At 43.6% G+C, this 25,154-nt stretch overlaps 1 protein-coding gene and 1 long non-coding RNA gene across 5 annotated transcripts; one reads left to right on the forward strand and one right to left on the reverse strand.

Annotated features, from left to right (window-relative positions):
• The first annotated feature begins 196 nt into the window (after positions 1–196).
• nfatc2a (nuclear factor of activated T cells 2a) lies at positions 197–23,049 on the forward strand. Of its 3 annotated transcripts, XM_071477366.1 has the most exons (11): positions 197–327; positions 2,483–3,120; positions 4,992–5,922; positions 6,043–6,211; positions 8,201–8,403; positions 8,490–8,662; positions 11,075–11,215; positions 13,720–13,775; positions 13,907–14,066; positions 14,178–14,888; positions 20,975–23,049. In XM_071477366.1, the coding sequence occupies exons 2-11, from the start codon at positions 3,063–3,065 to the stop codon at positions 21,028–21,030; spliced, it is 2,658 nt and encodes an 885-aa protein (XP_071333467.1). In that variant the 5' UTR covers positions 197–327; positions 2,483–3,062; the 3' UTR covers positions 21,031–23,049. The 3 variants fall into 3 exon arrangements, with proteins under 3 accessions (XP_071333467.1, XP_071333465.1, XP_071333466.1); XM_071477364.1 differs by lacking the exons at positions 197–327; positions 2,483–3,120 and adding an exon at positions 3,191–4,638; XM_071477365.1 differs by lacking the exons at positions 197–327; positions 2,483–3,120 and adding an exon at positions 3,192–4,638 and having other exon boundaries at positions 14,178–14,882.
• LOC139621100 (uncharacterized) lies at positions 8,127–20,555 on the reverse strand. Of its 2 annotated transcripts, none has more exons than XR_011690932.1 (3): positions 19,240–20,555; positions 8,469–8,660; positions 8,127–8,374 (listed from the first exon to the last, which is right to left on the reverse strand). It is a non-coding gene; the product is annotated as an uncharacterized lncRNA (long non-coding RNA). The 2 variants fall into 2 exon arrangements; XR_011690933.1 differs by having other exon boundaries at positions 8,469–8,671.
• Positions 23,050–25,154: the final 2,105 nt, after the last annotated feature.

Consider the following 25,154-nt stretch of genomic DNA (forward strand, 5'->3'; position numbering starts at 1 on the left):
GCTGGGTTGGTTACCCCCAGAACGTCGGCTCCGTCCACTGCGGTTTACAGACTCATCGCAGTCACTTGTTCGCCCAGCAGTCTAGCACAGACACCCTCGCTCAGACTAATCCATGTCTCAGTCCAAAACAGAGCCTCTGATTACCCCCCCCCCCTTCCCTCTCACAAGTACACACTTTTTCCAATGAATGGCCTTGGGTCTGACATGACTGATGTAAGCCCAGGATCAGTCACTGAGGCTATGTAGAAGGCTTAGCACATGAAATAGAGTGAGGATGTTTCACACCAGACTTCTGGCTTGTCCTGATTTGTATCAAATTACGGAAAGGTGTGTATTTATACTACGTTGATTATCGAGTGCACATGTGAAGTACTTGGTGTACTTTAGTTAAAAGTTTGACATCTTGAGAAATGTGTTTATTTACTTACTTGCTGAGAGTTAGCTTAGATGATTCATACCACTCTCATATCTGTATGCTAGCTACAGCCTTGAGGCAGTTAGCGTAGCTTAGCATAAAGACTGGAAACAGAGGGGGAACAGCTAACATACCACTTTAATATCTGTATGCTAGCTACAGCCAGGAGGTGGTTAGCTTAGCTCAACATAAAGAGACTGGAAACAGAGGGGGAACAGCTAGCATACCATTCTCATATTTGTATGCTAGCTACAGCCAAGAGGCAGTTAGCGTAGCTTAGCATAAAGACTGGATACAGGGGGGAACAGCTAACATACCACTTTAATATCTGTATGCTAGCTACAGCCAGGAGGCAGTTAGCTTAGCTTAGCATAAAGACTGGAAACAGGGGGGAACAGCTAACATACCACTTTAATATTTGTATGGCAGCTACAGTGAGGAGGCGGTTAGCTTAGCTCAGCATAGAAAGTCTGGAAACAGCTAGCTTAGCTGTGGCCGGAGGTTTGAAAAATACCCCTACCATCAAACCTAAAACTCACTCATTAACAACAAACACCATATATTGTGTGAATTAAGATATAAAGTATTAATTCATGAGTTTTAGGGCCAGTAGAGGAGGGGTATCTGTTTCCCTCTGCGTCATTATGCTAATCTATCAGGATGTAGCTTAACATTTAAGCAAAAAAATATGAGCCGGTCACAATCTCCTCCTCTAACTCTCAGCTTTAAAACAATTAGGCATATTGGTATGAAAATATAAAAGAAAAGTATTCATTTAAACGTAACCAGTATTATATAATTGAAACTGTTGATTCTCGGCTGGGTCGGTTCAGAGGGAGAAATGCTTTGGCTGACTCCGCACATTTTTCTAAATGTATTTTGGAGTCTCAGAGCTCAGCATGGCACAGCAGTGAAAGCACCAGCACAGGCAGTGATTCATGGCATTGAAATAGCAATGTATAGTTTAACTTGGCTCCTCGGGATGGCTTCTTCTACAGCTTCCTCTTCTGGGCAGTCGGTGGACTTGTTAATGTTAAACACAGCTTCTCTTGAAACAGTTTCAACAACCTGTTTCTTGACTTAAGCAAATGTACTGGGGATAATTAACTTTACCTGTGTGTTTCTGACCACCTGAAGACACCTCAGCCTATTGTAAAACGGTGGCAGTTTACCGTCCCAGAGGCAGTCATATATAAACCTTGGATTTTCTGCCCAGGTGAAGCACAAAGACACCTGTTTTTTTGTTTCTTACCTGTTTATGTCAAACTCATTCCTCACAGCGTTCACTCATTATCAGTTTAGAAATGAAAAGGGAACCTCAACAGATGTGAGACAGCTGAGCTCTTGCCCCCCTCCCTCCCAAATCATCGTGGACTCACTGTTAATATACCTGACAGCACCTAAACAGACACATGACTCAGACATGTACACAGAATGTGTTTGCCAACAGTGGAGAAGTGGTGGGATTTAAAGTTCACTGCAAAAAAAAACCATCCTCATCATCACAGAGATGTATTCAAAGAGGTCCTGGTCTGGGACTCCAGTTTAAATGTCAAGCACCTAATGAAGTTTCATGTAGAAATCAAAAGGTGAGTCTTCCTCTCTCGGTGTCCCGCAGGAAACGACATACTTGCACGTGAAGCTAGATTAATCCAAAATAAACTATAAATATTCCTTTTTTCCCCCTTTGGATGCTACCTTATGTAACTTTTATTGCAATGGAGAATTTGTACACGTGACGACTGGGGTCAGTCTATGTATAGGTCTTGTTCAGCCTTTTTTTCCCCTCAGTCAAGTATTAGAAGATGCTGCAGATTTCCATTAGGACATGGAAATGGATGGCAGCTTCTTCCCTCGATGGGGACAATGGAATTCTCTATATTCCATGTTCAAAACGAGCCATGACCCTTTAAATGTACTCTAAGTCAACTTATTTACAGCTGTCTGGTCTGTTACATTTACAAATGAGAAAGTCTGGTAAAGTGTGTTAAGTAAATTTAATGTAGTATATCCTGTAATCAAACTTCAGAGGTATTCTTTCTTTTTTTCTCTCTCTCCCTCTCTCAGTGTCCTACAGTAATTTCTTCATCCCCACAATGAAGTTCTTGTGTGCTACTGTCTGAGAGAAGCCGCAGAAATGCCTTGGCGCAGGAGCCGGAGACGTCATGGATTCCTGAGTGTGGGGCTTTGCAGGAAAGCCCTGAGTCTCCGACATGGACCGGCTCCAGGTTTCCATGGCAAAGGCGCACAAACAGGAGGAAACACTGAGGGAATCCCGTTATTTTACAGCATTGGACCATTATAAACACCCAGAGCGGGGAAGGAAGCCGCTCTTGATGCTCAAGTAATCCTTATAGAGCTCTAGGAAGGGGGACTTCATACCAGACCCGCTGCAGTCGCGGATGCGGCCGCATGTTTCTGAACAGAAGGGGAGTTTGCGCGCAGCTGCTGTGTCGCAGCTTGAACTTTTTGAACGTGAACAGTTTTTTTTTTTTTTTTTTTTTTTTGCTTCCCTGTTTCGACTCTTTTCAACATTTAAAACCGAAGAGCGCTTCTTCTGCTATGGTTGTTAGAGGCGAGTGATTTTTTTTTGTTGTTGTTTTTACATTTTTTTTATTTATTTTTCCACTTTTTTTTTTCTCTCCAGATGTTTAGAGATACTTGGAGGCTGGCACAGTACCACACCATGAGGTCGATGGATCAAGGTACTGCTGAAGTGTTGTGATTATCTGGTAATCAACCCATTTGATTTTCAATTGATAGAGCAGTGTTAGCCTGGGGAGTGTGTGGGAGTGAAGGGATTTGTCAGAGATAGCCGGGATGTTGATGTCTGGGCAGAGACATGCTGGAGTAGATCCGCGCGTCTTGGCACCGGGGAGAATCTGGAGCTCATTAGACACATCAGAGTAATGTTATAGTGATGTGTCATTAAAACAGTTTTTATTTTCAGAGACATTTTGGATCCGTAAAACACAAACAGTGTTGTCGTCTAAGATATGAGAGTCTGTCAAGCTTTGAATTTATATTTGATGACTTGAGTTTACAGATTAACAACAAGGAGAGCGACGTGTGTGTTTTCAAGTCAGGTGAGCCCACCTGGCTGTGTATATAGGTACTGTACTGCAACTATAATCAAGCCCTTGACCGATTTGTCCTCTGTTACAACCACACAAGGAGTCAAATACGGTGCAGATGATGTTTTTGTAAGAACTTGAACAGCTCGGACACTGTCTCAGATGTGTTTCTTCTCTAATTATTGCCGTTGGTTCTGGTTCATTCGCGCTGGATGTCGAAATAAAGCCATTATCAACTTAAATAATAAAAGTAGTATATCACACCGCCAAAAAAAAAAAAAAAAAAAAAAAAAATTGGCAGCGGGCTCCATGATGCACATCTGTCGTTTTTGCTGACAGGGCATACAGGCTGTTGTCCCAGTGGCTGCTCGGAACGCCCTGCTGGTGCGTGTGGCTGCGCTGTGCGTAAATCTGGGGGTTCCCTCGGCACAACCTGTGCGTCCTCAGCGCCTGTAAAACAACATGAGGTCCATCCAAGACAGAGACAGAGAGGGAGGGGGGGCTGTTTGACGTGGCTCTGTGGTGGTGGTGCAAGGAAATGTTCCGTCCATTCACCTTTTAATTGACAGATGCACGTCGGTAGTTAAGCAGGTGAAGGGCCCGGTCAGCACCCTGCTGTGTCACTGCAGCATGTCAGACACCCGGGGGCAGCACCAGGCTGCGCAGTCTGTCAAAACACCCGCAGTCACCTGATTGAATGGGGCAGTTAATTCACTTCAGTTCACTTTCACCCCCCCCCCCCACCTCATCGACGAACGGGGGAGGCGCGATCAGACCCGAGAGGTGAACTCCAAAACTCTGCATTCGGTGTGAAAATAGACCCGCCTTCATCTGAGAATAACTGCAGCGGCGAGCTGAAACAGGAAACTTGTGCGCTTCACCTCCTGCAGCTCCACCGATGCATCATTTGACACTTGAGCAGGTTCCCCGGACCCGTGTCAGCGCCGCAGCTCCTCCGCCGCGTCTCCCGTCGCTTCGCCCGCACCCAGAGGAGCCGTCAGGAGAAATTTAGACAGATGACCTCTTTTTACGACGAGAAAGACTTGGAGGAAGAGCTCAGTCGAGTCCACTACCCTGATGAGGATTTGGAGTTTGAGTACTTGTTTGAATATGAGCCACCTTGCAGCGACTTTGCTGCGGGAGATCCAGGTTTGTCCGAGGCTATTTGGCAGCCTGAGCTGACGCCGCTCCCTCTCTCGCTTATTTGTTGTCTAATAATTACTATATGCCCTGTAGGCGTTATTCTTATTAATGAAAAATAAAAACAGGAAGTAAGTTTGACAGGTTTTTTGATGTGGGTTCTGACAACTAATAGCCACGTGAGAATATGTCAACATGAGGAAGCTTTTTCAGCTGAAAGTTAAAAATGAACGTGGATCTTTGCCTGTGCACATTAAATTACTGTTAGTGTGGGAATTGTAGGAAATATCTCTGGCTCTGACGACATTTATGTTTTGCAATTATGTGCATTGTGATGAATTTTACTCTCTGCTCCCCTGCAGATGACCCCAACCTTGCATCTCACAAAGTCCTCAGCCCTGAGTCTGAGCAGGCTTTCCCTCTGGAGGAGGCCTCCCCATACGGCATCAAGTCCTGCAGCCCCCCCTACAGTGACCACAACACTGAGGTTCTCTCAGGATATGACAACCAGGAGGCCAGAAACTACCTGGACAGTACCCGGCCTCCAGGCCTGGCTCTGAGCCCACGCATTGAAATCACTCCCTCCCGTGAGCACTACAACCATGGTCGGGACTCCCTGCAGAACCACCACCTGAACATTAGCCCCAGACCCACCCTCACCGTGCCCGGCCATGAAAACCTCCCCTACCGTGAGCCCCAGTGCCTGAGTCCTGCCAGCAGCAACTCCTCCACCAGCTGGCACTCGGAGAGCTACTCCCCCTGGGCGTCTCCCTGCGTGTCCCCCAGCAGCGGCCAGAACCCAGGAGACCTCTGTCCCCGATTACAGAACATCCACACTGGCTCCCCGCGCACCTCTCCGGGCACCTCTCCTCGCACCAGCCTAGGTGAGGACGGCCTGGGGCACCGCTCACCCTCCCCCAGACCCGGCTCCCGTTCCACCTCCCCACAGGGAAAACGCACCTACGACATGTACAGGAATCCAAACTTAGTCCCTGGACACCGGTCCCGCAGTCCCTCCCCCCACAGCGGCCATGAAGATCACAACATAGGTGCCCACTATACCCACAGCAGCCTCGCTGATGCCATGAATGGTTTTGGCACCGTTCAGCCAGGCCTGGTGCCCACCAAAATAGTCAAGACGTCCAACCAGGTTTACACTCTGTACCCAGAGAACCATGGAGAGGGGAACTACTTGGTGTCCTGCGACCAGGACTTAAAAACCAAACCTGCTGCAGAGCCTTTCTTTGTTATCCCCCCAATCTGGTCCAAGCCGCTGGTTTCAAGCATCTGCAGGTAAATTTGACAGGAAACCAGAGCGTATTGCTTGTGGTTTACACATGCAGAGAAGATAAAGCAGCATTTTACTCATGAGCTTAATGATTTTTATGATTTCCATCCTTCACGTTTCTGTAGCATCCCCGTGGCTTCTCTCCCCCCGCTGGAATGGCCGATCCCCAGTCGCACAGACCAGTATGAACTCCACATCGAGGTGCAGCCCAAACCGCACCACAGAGCCCACTATGAGACAGAGGGGAGCAGGGGTGCAGTCAAAGCCCCCACAGGAGGACATCCTGTTGTACAGGTACACCCACAACAATATGAAACAAACAAACAGCTCGGCAGAAAGTGATTCATTTAGCAGAGCTTGGTTAGTCCACTGGATTATCTTTCTAGTTTGGGAGCCTCAGGCAGCCCAGATGGGAGGGCTTGCGTGTAATGGTATTTCCTACTCATTATGCACTCGGTAGTGGTGGTGTTATTGCCCCGGGGGCCAGTCGTATGAAAATGACTCTGGATGAGTTACTCTCATAGCACCTTTCCCTTTTCTCGCTTTTGGAAACAAATGATAAAGGACCACCTAACAAACCCCAGACATATGACACACTGTAACCACCCTGTGGCCTCATGAAACCCTCAGAACTGAACCCAGGTCAGTGAGCAACACAGACGCCCTGATTTTTTAAATTTTTAAAAAAAAATCTTTCTGCCTTCCAGCTTAAAATAGTCCACTGCTGTGTGCCCCGACCACACAAACAGATCTGTGTTCATGTTGTCCCCCACTTCCTCTTACACACTTGGTTTGTTGACTGTGTGCGAGTCACATTAGGAAGCTGACTTAAAGTGCTGAAACACTCAGCCTCTCTAGACGTATGTAGAAATTAGTGCCTGCGGTTAAGATAATTGTAGATTGTGTCTTGAAATTAAGTTTGCTGACATAATTTCTCTCACAGTCACAGTATCGAATTCAAACACAGCATGTCGAAATTAGCTCTGACACAGTTATGGTTTGGCCGTATTGTCCGAGAATAGAAACTTCCCTTTCTTTGCGTCACCATGGCAACATTTCCAAGCTGTGTTTGTTGGTGATAGTAGGCACTCGTTGCAAGTAAAGCTCCTCTCGCTCCTTTTCCATTCTCTGCCCATCCCCACAGGCCTCACCCTGAGGTCAGTTCTGCCTGGTTTGCCTGGCCAATCAGATGGTCAGGCCTGGCTAGCCACGGCTGCACTCCTTCACCTCGTCTTTCCCTTCCTCCTCTCCTCCTTTGCTCTCTATGTTTTTCCCTCTCTCCTCTCCTCAACACTTTCTCTCTTTCTCTGAGCCCTGTACCCTCCACTTTACTTTTCCTACGCTGCTCTCTGTCATGACTCACTGCTCCTGCCACTGCCATGACAACCGGCCCGACTGCTCACATGGCCTGTTGAGTGTTTGCAGTCAGCTTCCTCTGTTTCACTCTGTGTGTGTCAGCTACCTGGAAATGGACCCAGCGTGCTCATTCACGTTGCCATAGTTTCTGCTTACATTCAGCAGCTGCTGCGAAGTCTGACAGTTACATCCACGTAGATCATCATGTCGTACACATGACTGATGGACTCAAGTCGTTTTTTTCCTGTTCTGGAGAGAAAGTCTCTCTGTGCCCCTGTTTTAAATACACTAGATTTCAAAGGCAATCAGGCTCACTGCAGTGGCATCCCCCATAGTTGTTTTTGAAAGTGATACCTGCAGTGTTTGCTCCATCATTCTGCAACCACTTTATTCAGTGATAAAGGTTATGCACTACAGTGTTTGAACAAAAACAGCATTTAGATGCAAGTTGATGCTTTGTGGTTTTTGCAGGTTTCCTCAGGAGGCACTCTCAGGTTAAAAGTAACATCTCTTTCCTTCACTATCTATCTCCAGTTTCACCTCCCTATGGTTTTTCATTTCTGCAGCAGGACATTAAAAAGTTGGCAGTCAGGGCTGTTTATGTCATTTTCAGTTCCCTTAGTGAAAGACAGGATCCCTGCTAAATTCTTCATCCAGTTATGAAAGAGCTGGTACAAGGCTGTAAGGGATGTGAGCTCTCTGTTGGCTTCTGTTCAAGGCTGTAGATGGAAGACTCGTGCTTTTACACGTGGGTCTGACACTGATTAGCCACCTCAGGGGGAAACAACATCTGGAAAGAGGCTATGGAGAAACACAAGCAGTTTAAAGTGACTCAAACATTTCCCTCATACAGCACTGTTTAGTCGCCTGACAGCAGGAGATTTTAATGGAAGAAGTAAAGTTTCTTGTGACTTTTTGTGGCTGCAGCTTCATGGCTACAGAGGCAAGGAGCCACTCGGCCTGCAGATCTTCATCGGTACAGCAGACGAGCGCATCCTCAAGCCCCACGCCTTTTATCAAGTCCACCGCATCACTGGCAAGACGGTTACGACCACCAGCTTTGAGAAGATTATCAACGGCACCAAAGTCCTTGAGATCCCCCTGGAGCCAAAGAACAACATGAAAGCAATGTGAGAATATCATAACTTTTTAAAATTTTTTGAATATAAATTTTGCCATATCTATTGTTGCTTACATATTTATTCTTTCCTTGTAGAATCGACTGCGCTGGGATCCTGAAGCTCAGGAACGCCGACATCGAGCTGAGGAAGGGCGAGACAGATGTCGGCCGGAAAAACACCAGAGTTCGTCTCGTGTTTCGTGTGCACATACCTCAGCCTGGAGGACAGCACGTCTCTCTCCAAGTGGCCTCGCATCCCATCGAGTGCTGTAAGAAAACTACACATAAAATTTTAACTCCTCTTAAAGGTCCCATATTTTCCACTTTTCTAGAGTTTTTTTTTGAAGTGTTGATATTTGTGGTTTTAAGAACCAAAAACCATCTCAGTGTAGTTTTACATCTCCTCTGTCAAGCTTCTCTCCAGAGCTCCAGCAACACCAGGTTGGTGAGCCAATCAGAAGAGAGGCTCTGAGCCTTTCTTCTGACTGGCTGACTGAGTGATTGAGTGTTTTCTGAATGATTTAATAAAATTATAGAAGATTTCATGTAAACACTCAGAGAAACCAAATCCTCCAGTGCTGTGTGGTGGGACCGGTTGGGCCAGGCTTGGGGCGGTGACTTTGTTTTGACATCACAAAGTTACAGAAATCCTGACGGCTCGTTTTAAGGCTCAGTTTCTGAATACAGGCTGTTTGGATTTCTCTGTTTTGATACTTTCACAGTATTAATATAGAACCTAGTCCTGCTTTGTAATTAAAAAAGACATGTAAATTCCATTTTGTACAACATGAGACCTTTAAAATGGTTTTAAGTCCTGATACAGTGCAGGCTTTATGAATTCCCTAAGTGTGCTTCAAACTGCTGATGTTTTCATCAGTTAACAAAACTGTATACAAAATAAACATCATAAAAAAAGGAACCCACATTCAAATGAGCTTGGAGCTTGACTGATAGTCCAGAGTCCTGTGCACAAAGATGTCTTTATGCAACCAGGGCGTCCATCCAGTAGGTGGGTGCTGCAAGTTTCAGTGTCTGTGTACCTGTTTGTATGTGTGCAGTAGTAAAGTCAGTGTTTGAGTACATCAGCGCATGTGTACACAGTGTTATTAAAGCACCTGGTGTAATCAAAACTCAAACAAGAAGGTCCCTTTATCTGGCTTTGGCCAACACCCTGGCCAAGACATAACATTCATCATATTAATGTGACACAGGCTGGATGCAATATGCTCCTGTCATTGTAAAAATTCATGACGCACAATATAATTTCATTTTATAATGGTCGTCTCCCATCTGTTTTCCCGTCACAGAAAAGTCAGAAATAGCAATCGCTGCCTGTCAGCTGTAAGATGAACATTAAGAACAATCGCTGTCAGTGAAAACCAATCATGCGTAAAGTTGCTCACAATGACACCTACGGTGCATCTGTCAGGCATGTTGATAAGCAGGCCGTGTCGGTGATCGGTCTCCCCTGGTGTCATCCTCTTTGTTGTATCCAGCAAACCTGTTCAAAGGTCAGAGCGCCGTTTGTCGACACCTCGGTGAGTGTGGAGTTTCAGCTGAACGAACAGGTGATAATACACCATAAGAAGAGGAAGCAGCACTTGACACAGCGTAGGACTGTTACTGTCCAGTGCAGAGCTGAGAGCTGCAGTAATAACATCAGTGACGTTAAGCCTTTAACATAAACCTTTTCCCCTTTTCTCTCCCCTCAAGTAGCGTCTTATTCTGCACTGACTAGTGTCATATATACGTTTCTGTGCTGTATCAGATTATTCCAGCTCTTCATCGAAGCTGTATGATGTTTACACTATGTGAGACGTGCAGACCCTGTGCAGCACTCTGTGCACATTTGACAAAAATCCAGCCTGACATATGTAACCTGGTATCTTTGGACGCTTTGGGATCTGTGCTAGATTTTTAACCAAACTCCTGTGAGATTGTGCAGTGTTTAGCTGCAAATCAGTTTTACCAGATTTCACATTTAAAGCTTTAGATAAAGTAAGAAGAATTTATTTATTGCAGGGCTGTTTCATCAGATTGCATCAGACTGTTAGTTGTTTCTCTTTGTTTTTCTCCTTCCTGTACACAATTAAAATTTCAGGTTCTCTCTCTCAACCTCTCCTGCATTGTGATTTGACAGATTTATGTTTCTGCTTATTAAAACTGAGAGCGAGGGTTTTGATTGTTGAATGACTCAGCTTCACCTCCTTTTATTGTGAAGCAGTGTCACTTCTTGGTAAAAAGTAGTTGTGCAGAAACCAATACAGAGCTTTCATACGAAGTGTTAAATGTTTTCCCACTGTAGAGTAGATTGTTGTTGCAGACCGGAGACTGTTGACAGCTGCGGTTGACGAGTATTTCAATTTTCATTTGTGAAATGTCAAAAAGCACTGACAAAATTCAAATGCCTAAAGTCAAAGGTGACATCTTCAGACCAATAATACAAAACTCAAAGATATTCAGTTTAGAGTAAAATAAATCAGAGAAAAGCAGGATATGATCACTTCAGAGAAACTGAAACTTTTTCATTTTTTACTCAAAAAATGATTAATCGGTTACTGAAACAGTTGCGTTTGGTTGGTTTCAATGGTTTCAGCTCTACTGTAGTGGGATGCTGGTTTATGTAGTAAGTGTTTACTGTCTGTAAATCTAACACACTGCCCCTCTTTGTGTCCCCGCAGCCCAGCGTTCAGCACACGAGCTTCCCATGGTGGAGAAGCAGGACATGGACAGCTGCTCAGTTCTGGGCGGCCAGCAGATGATCCTGACTGGGCAGAACTTCAGCTCCGATTCCAAGGTCATTTTTATGGAGAAAACCCAGGGTGAGCAGCATCAACACACACACACACACACACACACACACACACACCCACCCCAGCATTTAGGTCACCTATGGAGACACATACTGCCAGGAAACCGAACCTATGACTAAACCTATACAATCTCTGTGGTCTGTGCATCTGTTGGTTCTGATGTTACACTACACAGTGTCACAACAACATGAGTGATAACCGATGACTCATATGCAGCTATGTCTGTGTAACAAGTTTGTAGCTTTCATATTTCACCACCTTGATTGTATAGATGGAGCCACATGAGTTTATTTGCATGATCCAAATGATAGCACTGCTGCCTGACTTCCTTTTGCCCTTTTCTTCCTCACTGACTTCCATGATGTCTTATCACTGCTCAGATGGGCCTTTTGTTGCGTGATTAATGGTTCTGTGTGTCACATGAAATGTTGTTTCATGCACATTTGTTGGCACTTGACTGCATCTGGATGGGACTGAAGGATTTGCTTTTATGTCCCTTCATGGAAATGAAACACTCCTAATATGTAATGTTAGCACAGTAATGGAAATAATGGTGCTCTCTTCTAATCTTTTGCTAAAATGGAATTATTTAACTATGAGCAATGTTGGCTCTGGGATGTGGGATCAACTCATTTAAAGGTCCCATATTTTCCACTTTTCCTGAGTTTTATTTGAAGTGTCAATATCCATAAGATGATATATTTGTGGTTTTAAGAACCAAAAACCATCTCCTCTCTCAGGCTTCTCTCTGGAGCTCGAGTAGCAACAGAAAACAGCCTCTCTTCTGATTGGCTGACTGTTTTCTGAGTGATCAAATAAAAATATAGCTGATTTCAGGTAAACACTCAAAGAGACCAAATCCTGCAAGGTTGGATGGTGGGTTCAGGTGGGCTGGGCTTGGAGCATGGCTGAGAGTGGTGGCTGCTTTGTTGTGACATCACAAAATGACAGAAGTCCTGACAGCTCATTTTAAGGTTCAGTTTCTGAATACAGACTGTGAGCATTTCTCTGTGGACTGAGGCTTTGATACTTTCACAGTATTAATATAGAACCTAGACCTGCTTTATAACCAAAAAAGACATGGAAATCTCACTTTATACAATATGGGACCTTTAAAAAGTAATAGTAAGTGTGTCTATTAAGGGAGTATTTCAGGTAGCTTTGTGTTGTAAATCATGGAATATTCTTTGGGATAGCTGGTTGTGTAAAAATACTTTCTTTTTTTATAGATAGCATTGTCTTTTTTTCCTGTCCGATATTGTGACTCACTGACTCCACAGCTGTCTGAGAGCAGAGAGCTTGGCCTTTTAGATGCCTGGACCTCAACTAAAAGTTGGATCCCAGGCTTTTTTTTTTTTTGTCCGGGGTTCCCTGCCGTTGTGTTACGACACACAACAGTAATCGTTAGTAAGACAGAGACGGAAAAAGAAACCTTACGAAGAGGGATTGCCATTGTTTTGGAGAGATTCTGTATGACACAAAGTTCTGGACAGCTGCAGCTGTGAAATCCCTCAGAATGAGAGACAGCTGCCCCTGGCTGGAGCTCGCCTGGCTCATGTGCTTGGACAAGGAGGGTTGTACAGAGGGAAGGAAAGCTTCCCCAGCCAGGTCTTGCCTGCTCAGGCTCTCCTCTCTCTCTCCAGCCCCCCCCCCCCCCCCCCCCCCCTTTCCACCTCCACACACAGTTATCTCCAGATTCGGGGTATCCCTTAGAGTAGAAACGCAAACAAATACAAACGCCAAGAAAGCAGCAATCACGTTCTGTAACAGAAGTGGAGAGAGTTGATCATAAAAATACAATTTCAAACAAAAGTTGGCAAGATGTGTGGAATCCCCCTTCTTCCTGCTGACTCATTTAAGCCATGTGTTTTTCATTTGCAATTTGAGAGAGGGTTTCCCACCTACAGTAACAAACTCAGTGCAGCACATGTCAGATCATGTGTTAGGGCCACATGGAGTTTACGTTCCACATTTAGTTTTTAACCTTTTCACCCAAACGACAGCTTAAATGTAATCTGATCGAGTGTGATGTAACATGACATGGGCCATCATCGCCGCACACAGTCCAGATGCTCGCAGTTCTCATCACATCCCTGCCAGTGTTGTGTTTCTGCTTCCTACATTAACATTCAGTCAGCGCTGCATTCAGGAGAAGACAGGTGTGTCTTCATCAGACACATTTCTTCCTCTGTTTGGGGCAAAAACTACAGGTCATCGCTAACTTTAGCTGCGCTCGGGGACTTAAGAGGAAGTGGCTCAAAAAATGATATAATCTACGTGCACAAGGAGCCTTTTTCTGTCCATGTGAATTTTAAAATAAATGTAGCCAGACAGACCTTCTGCGTATCTTCTTTATATAACAGAATAAGCTCATTTCTCCTGTGGTTAGGATTTGCAGAATTTTACCACTGTCTTCTACATCTTGAAACAATCAAGCTTACTTACTTTTCTGCTGAGTTAATTACCGCATTGTTTGACTTAGGGTTTTCTCTTTCTGTTTGCTTCTTTCTTAGACGGGCAGCAAATTTGGGAAATGGAAGCAACAGTGGACAAAGATAAGAGCCAGCCTGTAAGTATGATTATACATCAGACTCCATATAAGGCCTGTATTACACACAAAACATATCAGTTGTCATGAATTAGTAGCTCAGTTCAAAGGAACAGATCAGTTTCAGTTCATCACACTGTGCTGTCTTGCAGAGTATGCTGTTTGTGGAGGTGCCGTCCTACAGAAACACATCTGTCTGCCATTCTGTCAAAGTGAACTTCTATGTCATCAACGGCAAGAGGAAGCGCAGCCAGCCCCAACATTTCACCTACACACCACTGGCATGTAAGAATGCCAGTCAACCTCTTTGTGGTATGGTGATGTCACACACTGAGATTATTATCAATATTATAAGAATTACACAGAACATGATTTGCACACTTCTTCCTCTCAGCCTCTGTTTGATATTTCGTCTCCTCACAGCTCCATCCATTAAGACAGAGCCTATCGATGAGTATGAAGCAGACCACATGGGCTTTGCTATGCCTCAGATCCTAGGCTTATCCCCTCATTCCTACTACCACAACCCACGTGGCATCCTCCACCCAGACAACGGCCTGGTGTCGGGCATGGCTTCCTGCCAGCGCCTCAGCTCCAGCCTTCCCAGTCAAGATGCACGTTTCCAGCAGCAGAGCCCGGCCATCGTGTGCTCTCGCGTGGGCAAGAGTCTGAGTGGCAGCCCTAGCCTGTATCAGACTGGAGGGATGATGCCCGACCCTCACCGGTCGGTCCTGGTCCACACGGGCTCCCCGGCTCAGTCTGGAGGTCCCATCAGCGCAGGCCAGCACCCTTCTATCATCCAGTTCTCCCCCACCAATCACCACCTACTTCGGGCAGGAGACCCCCAGCCTCTCGCTGCTCCGCACCCCGACACCCAGCAGATCATCTACTGCGATGGCTACTCCCCTCAGGGAGCCACCTCCCACTCACCCACACCGCCCCAGGCTCAGGCAGCGGTGACCCACCCTCAGCACTATCCCACCGTGATCCAGCAGCAGCCCTACGCACAGAAGGGGCAGCAGAAGAGCCGGGCTCCCCCAGGCACGGGGCAGATGGAGGCTCCGGGGGACGGACAGAGGAGGGTGACCGTCAAAGAGGAGAACTTGGACCAGGCCTACCTAGATGATGGTGAGTGTAAGTTATAGCTTTTATACTCTGTGTGAGTGGGATTGCCTGTTGTGCCTTTATCAGCTAGGAGTAATGAGGTGAAAATAAACAGACAGACAAAGTGATGGATATGTGCAATTTCTCCTATGTGAAAGAGATTGATGATAAGACACGGCCACAGAGATACGAGTTTTCCTCAGAACAATTCAAGGATATTTACAAAATCTGCGCCGTCTCCTTTTCGCATATCCTGGTCCAATCCACGTGCCATAGTATCCCTCTGAACAAAGTCAACAGAACAAGCTCACACTGTTAAAACAATCCATGCCAAAGGTGGAAATAACAGCGATTATGAGTCATATGTTTATACTTAAGCTTGTCAGCCTCATTACCCTCTGACAGAATTAATGTCAGGCCACATCCAGCAACAGGCAACAGGTTGAACCTCTTCATTATTCTGGAGTTAAAGGTTCTACAATTATATTATGTTTTATAACAGAAGAGAAAGTGATGCAATATTTTTCTTGTCTTCAGCCCGTGTCAGTCAGGTGAGGTTTAAAGGCAGTTTGAGGTTCGCTCAGCGACGTCCTTTCTGCTGGACGCAGGGGTTTTGTCTGGCACCGCCTCACTTCAGGAAATGAGCTTTTTTTTCTCTCTCTCTCTCTCGCTGGCATTGAAGACGGTGAGGGAGGGAGAAAAAAGTGTCACTCTCCTGAGCGCCTCAACATGTTGACACTGTTATGAAGTGAAAAACAACTTCCATGGCAACCATTGTCAAACAGTGGAACGAGCTGCCTGGGAGAGCTGGGGAAAGCCTCTTTGTTTGTTGTAGTTGGCTGGGGCTCCTCTTTGGCCTTACGCCCCTTGATTCTGTTGGGGAACCCACCAGAGGATTAGCTTTTTTCCGACCGCCGGATTCTGCCAATCTGGCACAAGAAATTCCTATTTGCAGCTGCTCTCCTCCAGAAATCCAGCCTGATCCCTGTAAGATAGCAGCAGGGTGGAGGGTGGTTTGCAGGAAAAGGAAAGGCGCTGTGTGTCTGTGTGTGTGTCTGTGTGTGTGTGTTTCAATGGAAAAAATGAAACGAAGAAAAAAGGCCAGCGATGGAATTTGTGTTTTTTGGATGGAACTTGCAGGGTTTCCCTCCGCAGTAAACAGCAACGGGGCTGTAAGTTTGTGAATTAACAAGCAGTTTGAGGAACAGTCACGCTGGGCCTCTAGTTTGATCCTCCCATCATCAAAAGGTGACGACGGCCAGTCAGTTTCCCAAGGTGCCTCTGCATCTTTGTTCAGTTTTTTTTTTTTTAATCCAAAATGCACATTACCTCTCCCTGGAAATCCTATAAAAAGAGGGACTTGGATTTAATTCCCTTCTTTTTTTATTCTGTAACTGCAATACAAACGAAAAACCATATTCATCAATGCATGTACTTAACAGACAAGTAATATATGACATGAATGTACCTGTAACATGTTGCCATATATGTCACCTATGAGGGGATATATTTAATCACATATATACGTCCTCTGGATATATGAAGATATAAGTTCATAACATATATGAAATACCCATCGTAAAATGTATATATATATGTACACATGTTAAAAATACCTATATGATAACTTTTTATATGGTAAGACCTGCTGTGACCATATATGTTAACAAAATATATTTAATTCATTTAATACATTCAGTATATGTATATATATATGTTTGCGTATGGCTACAGGTGCAGTGGGATTGCTTGCCCCACTCTTATCACTCCTACAGGTGAAAATCAACAGACCACCACCACTGCAGGTCTAGTCGTCACCTTTAATGAGGAAAACAAATGGGGGACTTCCCAATATTCAAAACATTTTTTTCTCAAACAAAGGGTGAGAAGAAAAATAAGGTCAGAAAAATCCCTCTGGTGTACGACTGCAAAGGTGATAAAGTGTAACCCTGACCACAAAACAATCATTTAAGTCAGGACCATCAAGCACGTCTTCATCAAAGCGAGATTGTCAACATTACTCATCGAGACATGTGCTTCAGTCTGTATTTCATTTTTGGAAAAAGAGGTGATGCCACATCCTGGTATCGTCACAGTGTTGTGGTCGATAACCGTCACATCTCTGAGATGCCTGAACTGTGTCAACCTGTTAAATGAAAGTCTCTTTCATTTTGTATCCAAACTTGGCTCATAATCTCTCCCACACACAAGATTTGTATCTTCAGCCCTCATACAGGTTGTTATGCCTCCTGTTGCTGCTCAGACAAGACCGAGGTTGTTGAGTATTATTTACATTTATTTGTTCTTTTGAATTGAAAATGAAAAAAAAAAACAAAACCTGTAGAAACCTGCCTTACCTTTGGACCGTGGAGGTCAAGAATGTCTGGCATAGCTCACTCCATGCCACATAGTTTGTGAAAACAGAAAAAGAGCCACTGGCGCAGCCTACAAAGGCTGAGAGTGACAGATTTAGTGGGTGTGGAATAAAGCCCAGAGGCAGTGGAGCAGGTGAAATTGTTCCAGCAGGTAGAGATCAGGGCAGGAGAGATAAAGCACATAGCAACAGCCTGGTGGACACGCATTAGTTTCAGCTCACTTCCATCCCATTTGAAAGGCTTGATCGAATGCACAGCTTAGACTTAGCCGCAGTGATGAGTGCATAACAGCTCCTAGAAGACACTTATCATTGTTTAATTTACCCTGCACAAGATATCTGAGCAAGTTTGTTCATGTATGGAGATTTTATTTTAAACAACACTTACACACTCTTATGCACAATGTCTTTGGTTGCTGGACTGGTTCTTTCTCTACTTAGTATCATGATTAATCTTCCAAATGCAACTACTCTGGAAGACAATTGGGTCAAAATCCACAGTCCTCATTCTGAGTCTATAGCCCAGTACTGACTCTGTGAGGCTATGCACAGCGGTGCTCTGAGCTAACATGCTAACATCAGCATGCCTTCATGTTCACAATGACACTGCTAGCGTATTGTTGGTAAGATAATATAATGTTTGCAAAGTTCATATTCTCACTTTAGTGTGTTAGCATGCTAACACTTACACACAGGTATTTAATTATGAACACAAATTAAATTTGTGACCTGCTGTTGGCACCATATGAAAATCATTTGATCACCAAAGTTAAGACAGTTCATTCTGAGGGCAACATCAATGTGTGCAATGTGTGGCATTTCACTCAAAACCAAAAATCTCACCCACTACCAGTGGTTCACAACCTGTTCCGACTCATGGGCCACTTGAAAATCTCAAAAATAATGGCAGCCCACAACATCATGAAGATCAAATAATAAATATAATGTGGTCCGGCAGCAACAACTTAAAAGTTCCTATCATTGGCTTATCACACTGATAGGCCTTAATACAAGGAAAAAAAAACAAAAAAAACAATCAAAGGAGTTTTCCAACATTTTCATTGTTTTAAAGATAATTTCATTTCAAAACATTATTTGTGTTACATCTTTTTACCAAAATTTTACTGTTTTGCGAATGATTACTCAGCCCATTTTAGTGACTGGCCATCTGAGTGACATTATCTTTATCATTCATCATTATCCCTGGAGCCAAGTGCAGCATCGCTAATGATGTATTCTTAAGTTCATCTGAAGCTAATATGAGACTTCAGCAGTCTGAGTCAAGTGGGTGTTTTCCAGAGTCACTTCTTCTAGTGTGAAATGTTCCCTTTGTGTTTCCCTCACTGATCAGGTGAAGGGACAGTAACAAAAAGAGGGACTTTGTACTGAAAGGACTGTGTATCATTACATTACCCAGATAACCCTCATTAAAATACCCATATTAACTGTGGCTGAATACAGGAATTAGACTTATCCTCCATTTCCTCTACTATATCCAGTATATTGAGAAGGAACAATGACAGCAACCAGTAACTGTGCATGTGCATGTGTGTGTGTGTGTGTGAGCATTGTTTCAGTGCAGACTTGTTAATGTGAGCGCTGTCACACCGGATCTGTGGTTAGCCTGGTGGTAAGCTGTCAGTCCAGTCACTCCACTCTCTCTCTGTGGTTTTCATCACAATCACACACCAGCCTCGCTCAATTTGATCCAGTCAAACACAACCTGAGAACGTCCTGCGCAGCCACTCCGCACACAAACACACGCACACTGTATGAACATGCAAATACTCAAGGACACACAAACAACACACACATTCCAGCTCGCAGCAGGCAGCAGGCAGCGACTGAGTCAGCTACTGTACGAGGTCTCTCTCTCTCTCTCTCTCTCTCTCTCTCTCTCTCTCTCTCTCTCTCTCTCTCTCTCTCTCTCTCTCTCTCTCTCCTCCCACAGTCGGGTTGGTAAACAGTGCAGCTCATTGGTGCAGAACTCAGGAGCCAGACACTCACCTATTGAAGATACTAGCCTGACTGTTCCCCCAGCCAGCCTCAAATGGCCAGTCCGTGCCAACCCTTCATTAGACTCAGTAAAGCCCCACTGTATGTTGCCCCGCTGCGGCGCTCCTGCTGCTTCTCTGAGCTCGTTTTTATGCTCAGGAAAAAATCCTGTGGCAGCTCTGGGGAGATGAAAGTTTCTTTAAGGCATTAGGTGTCAGAGGGAATTCCACTACAGACTAAAATAAACATGGACGCTGATGTTGTGACGACAGCAGAGCACCCCGGTTTGGCTGCTCCTTCAGTCTCGCAACTCTCAGATGCTGCCCAGGGCATAAAGTGTGCTCAGTGTCGAGCCGCTGCAAACGGGCCGTTGCTCTTTCACATCTGCAAGTGATCAGATAGAAAGGCAGCGGGAGAGACAGAGACACACAAAGATCAGTTTGTCGGATAGTCGAGACACTTCACTGCAGTTGTGGTGCTACTTAATAATTTTCAGTTAGAAATAACATTTTCTTTCTGATTTTATTTAAACCTCTTGACTGCTGGTCTCCAACAAGGCAACGGTTACTTGGTTACTTTTTTTGCGGTGAGCCGTTCTGCCCTTTACAGCCTGTTATCTGCTCACAGAGGCTGTTGTGTGGGTGAGCTGGCATCTGATTTCATTTTACGTGTGTTTTAATAGTTGCACCATTGGGCTCGCTGCTATGCAAATCGAAGCTTTAAATAGAGGGTGCACAAGGCAGCTGAAGAAAGTCCCTCCACCTCTAAAATAAGACATGTAGTATTGTTTCCTAAATCATCTCAATATCCTTCCTTCATTCATTCGACCTTTTGTATTTGTTAATAATCACATTCTAATGTATACATTTTAACTTTAGTGAAATAGTCCAATCCCAAAGCGTTGCCTGTTACCATGGCTGCAAACTCACAGACACGATATGCTCTCGAATGGTGTGGTTTGCAGGCAAAAAGCTTTTTTGGCCCACTTTGAAATACTCATATTACTCATCAGTCCTAATGAGCTCCCCCAGGGCAGAGTGGGAGCAGTGGCACCAGCCTATAATGTCTCCAAGTGCCAGTGTACACAGTCAGACACACTGGAGGCCTGCAGGCCTAGACTCCCAAACACCAGAGCTAAACACAGACGGCGTGGCATATCTGGAGAGATGACATATTACACATTGTTGGCATTCCCTCCTGCTTAACGCAGAACTACCTGCTGACAGTCAAACCTTTCAGTGTGTGTGTGTGTGTGAACTGGTGTACTGGTCGGTAGCTGCACTTCCTCCACACTTTAGTCGTTATGTTATCAGCATGTACGCAACAAACCTCCAAATTCTCCAAACCTGTAGTTTTTTATGTTAGCAGGTGCAAAATAACATCTTTTATTCAAGCCACAAATCCAGAATTTCATTTTATTTTGAAAGGTTTAATGCCCACCACCTGTCTGCTCTTTTTGCCTCTATTTTTAGAAACATGACACTGTGAAAGTTTCCATTTCAACACACTTCCTCTTCTGTTGATGTGTGTGCACAAACTTGTAGTGATGTGAGCAACAGGAAGTAATCATCTTATATGCTCTTGAATATCTCTACCTCTAGTGGTGACTCAGGATTAATGCAGCATTTATCGGCCTTCCACCAGGGCCCTGCACGGAAATGTCAGTCGGACCATGATGCATTTCTGTTTTGGAATTTGGGGTTTTATTGTCATCGTCTAACAGCTCCTCTCTTTCTTTTCTTTACAGTGAATGAGATCATAAGAAAGGATCTGACAGGCGTTCAGGCCAGAGGGCAGACATAGAGGACGGACTCAAGCAGGAAATTACAACATACCCCACCCCCCAACACACACACACACACACACACACACACACACACACACACACACAAACACACACACCAACAGTCTTCAACCTTCCAAGATGATGCACTTCCTCGTTTCCTTTGCCTGTAGAGATAGAAATACCAGCTCCGGACTGTTTGCTTTGGATCTTTTCCTGCAATAAACATACGCCAAAAAGAAGAATTCATTCGACCCATAACGTTTGCCACAAACACACCCAGCAGGTTTCCACAGAACCAGAAACAAAAATCAGACCAATGTGCCTTATTTTGTTTATTTTCTCTTCAGGAAGAAAAAAGATAAAATCAGGGCAAATAAAATCCCCAGAATAGCAGCAGCAATAAAATCACACCTGTCTGCCTCTGACTAGTGAAGATGAAATGTCTTTGTGAAGAAAACTGATTGGTCAAAGGGTTAATATCACACCAAAAAGAAAACACCCTAAATACAACACGTGGTCAAAAACTTGTCATCTTTTTGTTTAATTCTTCTTGCACAAAATGTGTTTGTTGTCTTTGTGTCACATGCTGATCATCTCATCTTTAGTGCAGTTTTTCTAATCAAAGTGAAACGCACACTGCCTTATAACCATATACAAATGAACTATTGTGATCCCTCCTAATATGCACTGTTTTCAATAACAGGGGGTTAATGTTATTGCGTTTTATATAATATTGAGTCATGTGAATAATGTACCATTTTTATATTAGTAAAATATATATTGCAGGTGGCTTCACAGGGGCCTGTGATGCAACAGTGATATCATGAGTCTGCATTTGTTTGAAATGAATTCTGTGCTTGAGTTGATTTTTGTTTTCAATCTTGCATTTAACATCATTTTAAAATGGATCTGAAGTGATTAAAGCTGAAGTGAGGGGTTTCGTACACTCTGATTTAAAGGTGGTTTTCTTGCTTTTTTTTTTTTTTTTTTTTTTAATCAAAATTTTTCTCTATTTTATTGGTTGATTGTAATAACATCTGTGGCTGTTTCCACAGTCTAACACAAAATATCCAAAGCTTATACTGTGTGTATTGTTTTGCATATTGCGTGTTTTGTGTATACCCGTAATGACAATCAGTATACTCAAAGCTAAGTGCCTGCCTATGCAGAAGCTTCATGCTTACCAATGTAAAGAGCCGACGTCTTATTTCCTGTTCCTGCCGTCATACTGTAAACACAGCAGTGGAGTTACAGTATGGTTTACTGATGTGCTAACACAGCTCTGCTTTGATGAAGAAAAAGCAGTTATATATAATATTCATATTTTTGTAATATGTTAATATTTCACTGAGTGAATTGGAGTACCTGAAAAGTGCCAAGTGCCATTTATATGATTGTAAAGAAAACCAAATGTTGCAAGTGGTAAAAACATAATCTGAATCTCAATGTTTCATATTTTATAATTGATTATAAGATTATATTTAGCAATATTAGTAAAGCTAATATTGATCTATTAATGATATTTTTCATTGAGCCAGTACAGCACAAGTGCATTTGACATTTCTTGAATGTAATCTAATGAAATACTTTTTTCCCCTTTTATGTAAATATTAGATACTGAGTGTGACTGTCTGTTTGTTACGATAAACTTTGAATAGACTAAAATACAAACAAGTTGTTGTCTGTTATGTATCTTTTATCTGTTTATAATTTACACAATGATTTAGTTATCATTATATCTTTCATGTTCTATTCCAATGTAAAACTTTGGGAATTATGATACATTACCTTAAACTTGTTAAAGTATCCCCTTAATAGGTTATATTTTTGTTTATGCATTTGGTATTGTTATTTCACAATCCTTAAAGAAATTGTTGTTAATGAAAGGGTTATTAAAACTGTCTTATTTTATTTTCTGTGTTGATAGTTGTCTTGTATTTGTTCCATTTTGAGTCTTTGTGCCTCCTAAAAAGTCTCTGTTTCATGCTATTTTTGTATCCTTAAAAATAGAAATAAATAATAACCATATACATCCAGATTGTCCTTGTTTTTAATGCTTCAACTTCTGCTGTTACTCTTATGAATTGATAAACAAATTAATCAAATATTACATTTCATTAACAGTCTTTTAAGTGGGCTGTGTACTGTCAATGTGCACAGCAGACACAGCTCGGAGGTGACTCTCTGTGGTGCCTATTATGAGAGGAAAATTGAAAATTAGTAGACTCACAGCAGACAGTGACTCATCAAATGCTCCCCTCCTGTCCTGAGCCAGGAAAAGAGACCCCCCCCCCGGGAGGCCCAGTGTGTTTGTTTTTACTTTATGCAGCACAAAAATATTCACTTAAAAGTTGAACCTGGTAATATTGCACTGTTTACACAGCCGCACGTGACTGTGGACAGTGCACACACAGTTTCAAACCCAAATCCTCCCTCAAATAACAAATAACAACAAGAAAGAGGACTCACATGCCCGGAGGCTGCAAGTTGCCATGGAGACAGCTTGTTTGGTGCTTGGTCCGCGAGTTGGGAAGGCCTCTCTGAATGAACCTTGTGTTCAGGAAGTCTCTAGTTATGACATCACCGCTGGTGAAAAAAAGCAGCACGTGGGCTCCTCTGCATGAGCCGTCTCCAGCCCACTCATACAGATATGCCACGATGACTCATGCGGCCTTTAGCAGCCGATGGTGTAATGAGTTAGGACCGCGTTCAGATTTACTGTGTGAAATCCAACAAGAATGAACTACATGATGAGCTTGGCATTTCATTCAGCTCACTTTTGTGTTTTCCCAAAAACAGGAAAAAAAACGAATGACTCATGAGCTCATCCTCACACAAAGGGCATCAAGCTTAAGTCACCACATTAGCATTTCTGTGTAAATGAATTAAATCCCCACACATGAATCCAGGTTTAAAATGAACACGTTCAAAGCCCGAGCGGTTGGATTTACTTCACTACCAGCTGTTTATTCCATCAATCAAGTGTCTTGATATGATGTTAAAAGAAGAAAAAGTGACAGGGTTGGCTGCAGGGCGACAGTATAATGGGCTGTTTGTGTGGAATAAAGATGACATTGTGTGTTTGCAGACAACTCTGAAAACTCAGCATCATTTTCTCTGAGACGTGAGTCAGTTTCCTGGGCTTCAGGTGAGCAAATGCTGCTGCACAGATGGATGAAATTTGCATGAAAACATCATCCACATAAAAGCAGTGATGAAATGTGTCAGTCTTCGAGATGAATGATGTTATTGTTCCCTTTATTTTAAATAATATGCAACCAGGTTAGTATTTAATTAGTGGAGCAGAAAACTTCAAAGATTTTCACAAAAGAGCACAGCTTGGTTAAAATGCAGCTCTCAGTGTGATGATCACTCCATATAATGTGTATGAAAAGATGAAAAGCCAGACAGGGAAACACTGTATGCGCAGTTACACAACTGCATGTTCATACCCTGTGTTACAGTGACAACTAGTGCAGTGAGAGGAAACTCACAGTGAGTGGCGAGCTCTGCTGGCGTCCTGCAGAGGGAGACAAGAACCTGTGAATGTAAATCACAGACACAAAGAGCTTGACACAAAGAGCCCTCTGACGGACTGAAGAGACAATTACTGAGGTACCTTATAAAACACAAGTGCCCCCTCTGTGGGGTGAGGAGAATACTTCAACACTGTGTTTTTTTTTTGACACTGAATTGAGTCTAATGAAGCGCATATCAGCAGCTTACAAAAGCTTCTTTGCCAAAACAGCTGCAGCTTTATTTAGTTTTCTAAAGACACTTTAACATGACAACAAGTGACTACTTCAACTATTTAATAAGCTGAAATGAAATTCGAAAAATACATTTCCTTTAAGTAAGCGCATAATGGGTCTGGTTAAAGCAGACGCATTGAATAGAAAACCTGAATCACACCGGCTCAGAGGAGCAGCTTCTTCTGGATCAGGAAGAAGCAGGAAAATTATGGAAAGGAGCAGAAAAGATCTGACAAACACTGTAGAGGCTCTTTATCAGTTTTGAATGCATCAAAACGTGCATCTGTAGTGAGTTAATCTCACTGTATAAACTTAATGGTGCATTTGATGATTGATTCTCTTGACTTGAAACTAAAAGCATCAGCCAGGACTAGCTATGACAGCAGTGT

The sequence above is a fragment of the Trachinotus anak genome, unplaced genomic scaffold (genome assembly GCF_046630095.1).
Source record: "Trachinotus anak isolate AG129_WGS33_773 ecotype Australia unplaced genomic scaffold, CSIRO_AGI_Tana_v1 ptg000004l, whole genome shotgun sequence".
Classification (NCBI taxonomy): domain Eukaryota; kingdom Metazoa; phylum Chordata; class Actinopteri; order Carangiformes; family Carangidae; genus Trachinotus; species Trachinotus anak.

What these genes read in the sequence shown, in the direction of transcription:
- nfatc2a (XM_071477364.1), top strand. Translation starts at nt 4,506, where the DNA reads ATGACCTCTTTTTACGACGAGAAAGACTTGGAGGAAGAGCTCAGTCGA. An exon ending in TTTTATGGAGAAAACCCAGG is followed by an intron (nt 11,216 to 13,719) that starts GTGAGCAGCATC and finishes CTTCTTTCTTAG; the next exon opens with ACGGGCAGCAAATTTGGGAA. An exon ending in CTACCTAGATGATGGTGAGT is followed by an intron (nt 14,889 to 20,974) that starts GTAAGTTATAGC and finishes TTTTCTTTACAG; the next exon opens with TGAATGAGATCATAAGAAAG.